At 36.3% G+C, this 4,311-nt stretch overlaps 1 protein-coding gene across 1 annotated transcript; it reads right to left on the reverse strand.

Annotated features, from left to right (window-relative positions):
- Window positions 1–217: 217 nt before the first annotated feature.
- Window positions 218–4,123, reverse strand: LOC102595345 (pentatricopeptide repeat-containing protein At4g31070, mitochondrial). Its single transcript, XM_006353731.2, has 3 exons — window positions 2,051–4,123; window positions 1,517–1,637; window positions 218–903 (listed from the first exon to the last, which is right to left on the reverse strand). The coding sequence occupies exon 1, from the start codon at window positions 3,960–3,962 to the stop codon at window positions 2,163–2,165; it is 1,800 nt and encodes a 599-aa protein (XP_006353793.1). The 5' UTR covers window positions 3,963–4,123; the 3' UTR covers window positions 218–903; window positions 1,517–1,637; window positions 2,051–2,162.
- Window positions 4,124–4,311: the final 188 nt, after the last annotated feature.

Genomic DNA, 4,311 nt, shown 5'->3' on the forward strand with positions numbered 1-4,311 from the left:
TGTATAAAATTGAACAAATAGACACATTCATCCTACATGGCAATTTTGTGTCCAACGTGGCGTTCTACGTGAATTATGTCATGCATGTGTCTACTTATTCAATTTTATACAAGTTTAAGTGTCTACTTGTACACACTCAAAGTTGGAGGGCATTGTTATCCGTTGAAGCCAAGTTAAGGATATTGTATTATACTTTTCTCAACTTCTTATGGTCCACTAGTTGAGTTTTTGCACAACAGTCTTAAGTACATGTGTAAAAATAATTAGCTTGCTATAACCTCTTTAAGTACATTATACACTAATGGTGTAAAAATACTTTACTAAGTGTCAAAGTCGATATATACAAATTAACATCACAAAATTGTCCAACATAGCAAGAGAATCAGAGCCACTGCCAACCTTGTACAGCCAATTTTTAGTTCTGCGCCTCCATAGTATGGTTCGATCATGATACCAAACCTGCAACTATTGAATCCGACTTTGTGATTGTCCCAAGCCCTGAGAACTTGCAAGCCTCATCAACCTGATTGTTTAATCTGACAGTAACTATTGAATGCATATGAAATGTTTTCTCTTGCATCCAGGCCTCCACACGATGTCTTGTATCCAAGGCTTGTGCAATTACCACGTGCTTGCACAACTCACACTAGGCGCAACGTCAGGGTCGTCAAGTTTAGCATCTGGCTTGAGCACACACCATTTATTTTCCAAATTCTTCACATTACTAGCTGGAACTAATGGCAAGCTACTAGAACTCTCATAAACATCGGCATTGAGGGGGGACAGTCACCTTTACTTGATTACCATGGCCAGCTTTTACAAGTGCAGCTTGGACATTTTGTAGAGCTTAGGAAACTTCCATTATATGTTGCCAAGAAAGGCTCATTTCCAACAGCAACATACCTACAAAGTCAGAAAGTGTAAGTACACATTGAGGTCTATGACCATATACTTCATCGTGATAAACTAGTAAATTAATTCTAATGGAAATCCTGGTCTCATGGACAACACATAGAACAAAACAGAACAAGAAACAGAGAAAGAAGAAATAAAGACAGGATATAATCGATCTGGATTACGATGAGTTCAGTGGAATCATATTAGTTAATTCCCTCCTCGTGAGAAACGAAATTAAACAACAATCATAATAGAGAATGAAATCTCATGGGGAGTGCTGATTTGCTGCACAAGATAGAATTATGTAATGTTGATATTCCTTCCTACTTTAGAGTATGTGCACATTAAACCTCCAATAGCATGAGGGAATAATCAAGTCAAACAACAACAACAACAAGTGGGGTCTGGGGAGGGTGGTGTGTACGCAGCCTTGCCCCTACCTTTTGAAAGTAGAAAGACTGTTTCCGATAGAAATAATCAAGTTCAACATTTGACACAATTCTGTTAAATGTCCTTCTCTTTCTTCAACTATGAAACTGAAAAGTTCTAGTAATTTTCAAAAGGTAAATAGTTGTTTTTCATAAAGTGAAAGAAATATGAGCAAGTGAGAGAGGTTCACCTGATGTTCACATTGTTATCAGAAAGATGGAAAGATATGTTGTTGGACACCCATTCCTCAGCTATATCAGGAGGCAGATTGTGTATTGATTGAGTGCCCCAATTGGCACCTATCCCACGAACTGAGGAAATCATTGAACACAAGGTTACAAGACATAACATGAGTACTCCAAATGACTTGGAAAAAGGAAAAAACCCCATGTTCCCAGTTGCCCTGATAGATACAACAGATTAAAGAACTAACGAAAGTTCACTTCTTCCTTTCTTTCTACTAGCTGGACTGAAGGGCATTAAACTACAAAGCAAGATTGTTGTTTGAAGCCAAGAAGAAAAAAGAACTATAGATTACATAATGTAGTATAGGCTGAAATTCCAACTAAATCTTAAACAATACTCATAAGTTCAAAAAACTATTAAAAATACATACTCATAAGTTTATATTATCATTTCATAATAAACATGTTCCGTGATAAAAATTAAACTCATAGATTATAAGTTTCGACCTGCTTATAAAGGAGCATCCAATTCTATTTACCTATCACAAGTTTTAGCCATTTCTCAATATTCTTCCCTTCCAGTGAATGCCATGGGACAAAGGAAGAATAATTATCCATCTTAGAGTTATGTGCACAGAAGGATTACAAAATCTAGTCATGTAGCTCAATTCTGCTGAACCCGTAGCTTTTTCTCAGTTTTCTTTCTCTCATTTCTCGCCTTACATCTTCCACCCCAGGCCAGTTTTCAGATTCAGCATATACCAAGCTTAACAAAGCATAATTAGCAGCATTTTCAGGTTCAGATTTGGTAAGTCTATGAGCCAAACGCTCTGCAACTTCAAGTCTTCCATGTAATTTACAAGAAGAAATCAGGGAGCTCCAAACTCTGTTGGTAGGTTTAATAGGCATTCTGCTAATGACCTCACTGGCATCTTCTAGCTTACCTGCCCTTCCCAGGAGATCAATGTAGCAAGCATAGAGCTCCACAGTAATTGAGCAACTTCTATCCTTTGATGCTTCATTAAAGATCTTCTTTGCTTCCTCAAAAAGACCGCAGTGATTACATGCTGATAGAATAGCAAGTAATGCAATTGAATCAGTCTTTATCCCACTCTCTTTCATTTCATTAAACAGTTCCAACGCCTTATTTCCAAAACCATGAGTCCCATAAGCATTGATTAAGGCACTCCATGATGCAGAATTTCTTATAGACATCTCTTGGAAAACTTGAGCAGAGTCCTTCAGAAAACCACATTTTGAGTACATGTTTATGAGGGAGTTACCAATGAACAAATGTGAACTAAGACCACTTGTAAAAGCATAGCCATGCATTCCTCGCCCATGGCATACCGATAATAGATTAGTAGAAGCAGAAATTAGTGCTAATAAAGTAACATCATTTGGTTGAATTCCACTCAGCAGCATCTCATTGAAAAGCTTTATAGCTTCTTCACAACTAGATTTATTTCGAGTATAGCTCGTTATGAGAGCAGTCCACATTACCACATCTTTGTTAGTTGACCGATCAAATACATTCTTCATTGGCTGCAATGCTTCCCCACATCCAGAATACATGTGTACAATAGCAGATGAAAATTTAGTATCCAAGTCAAACCCATGGCGAAATGCATATCCATGTATCTCTTTTCCATACTTCAACTCAGCACAAGCTGGTAATATACTAGTCAATGTAACTCTATTTGGTTTAACATTTTCCAACTGCATTGAACGAAATAACTCAACCGCTCTGGCATACAACTCCTCAGCTATGCATCCAGATATCATGGCAGTCCAGGAGACTTCATTTTTCACTTCCATTCTCTGAAAAACAAGAAAAGCCAAATCTGGCTCACAACATTTCCAATAAAAATCAACCAAAGCAGTTGTCAAGAAAATCGAAGTTTCCATTCTTTCATCAACTACTGTAAGAGCATGGATAGCTCTTCCTAGTTTTAAATTCTTGATCTGAATACAAGCAGATATAACGCTAGCTATTAACTCAGGTTTTGGCACAAAACCCTGTACATTATACATCTCCTTAAACAACTTCAATGATTCTAACAAATATCCATTCATATAATAGCAATTTATCATTGAATTCCACGAGATGATATCTCTTTCCGGCATTGTATCAAACAGTTGGTACGCAGCTTTTGTTTCGAAGAATTTCGCATACATTGATATAAGAGAATTAGATATTGCACATTCTGAAGAATACCCATTTTTGAGGACATAGCTATGAAGCTGAAGACCAAATAATTGATCATGAACACAAGCTTTGATGATTGAAGGAAGAAGGAAGGTACTACTTGCATCAGAACAGTGAACTTTTGCAGTGTAGAGCTCAAGGGCTTGATCATATTTCCCCTTCACAACCAACTGTTTGATTGTGTTGTGAACTTCTGAAAAGGATGATAAAGTTGATATGAACCTTTGGATTATTTTTCCCATATTATGATTTGGCCATTTCCAGTTCACCTTAGACCTTAGTCTAAAATGCCATGATAACTTTTGATTTAAATTTTGAAAAAAGAGTTTTGGGCATAATCTAAAATTCTAAAATGTATCAAGTGGATAAATTAATCAGTTGAAATGTATATCACTTTTAATTATGTACCTCATCTTCAATTGTTACATGTATGAAATTTTAAGGCTTATCGGAATAAATTTGAATTATTTTATTTTTTAAAAAAGGGATAAGGGTCTGAAAAATACCCCAACTTTGGTCGAATTTGCTGTTGCGATACTAAACTTTCATGAGGACCTATTACCTCCCTAGACTATTTAATACCGTATTTTT

Source organism: Solanum tuberosum, unplaced genomic scaffold (assembly GCF_000226075.1).
Source record: "Solanum tuberosum cultivar DM 1-3 516 R44 unplaced genomic scaffold, SolTub_3.0 scf00157, whole genome shotgun sequence".
Classification (NCBI taxonomy): Eukaryota; Viridiplantae; Streptophyta; class Magnoliopsida; order Solanales; family Solanaceae; genus Solanum; species Solanum tuberosum.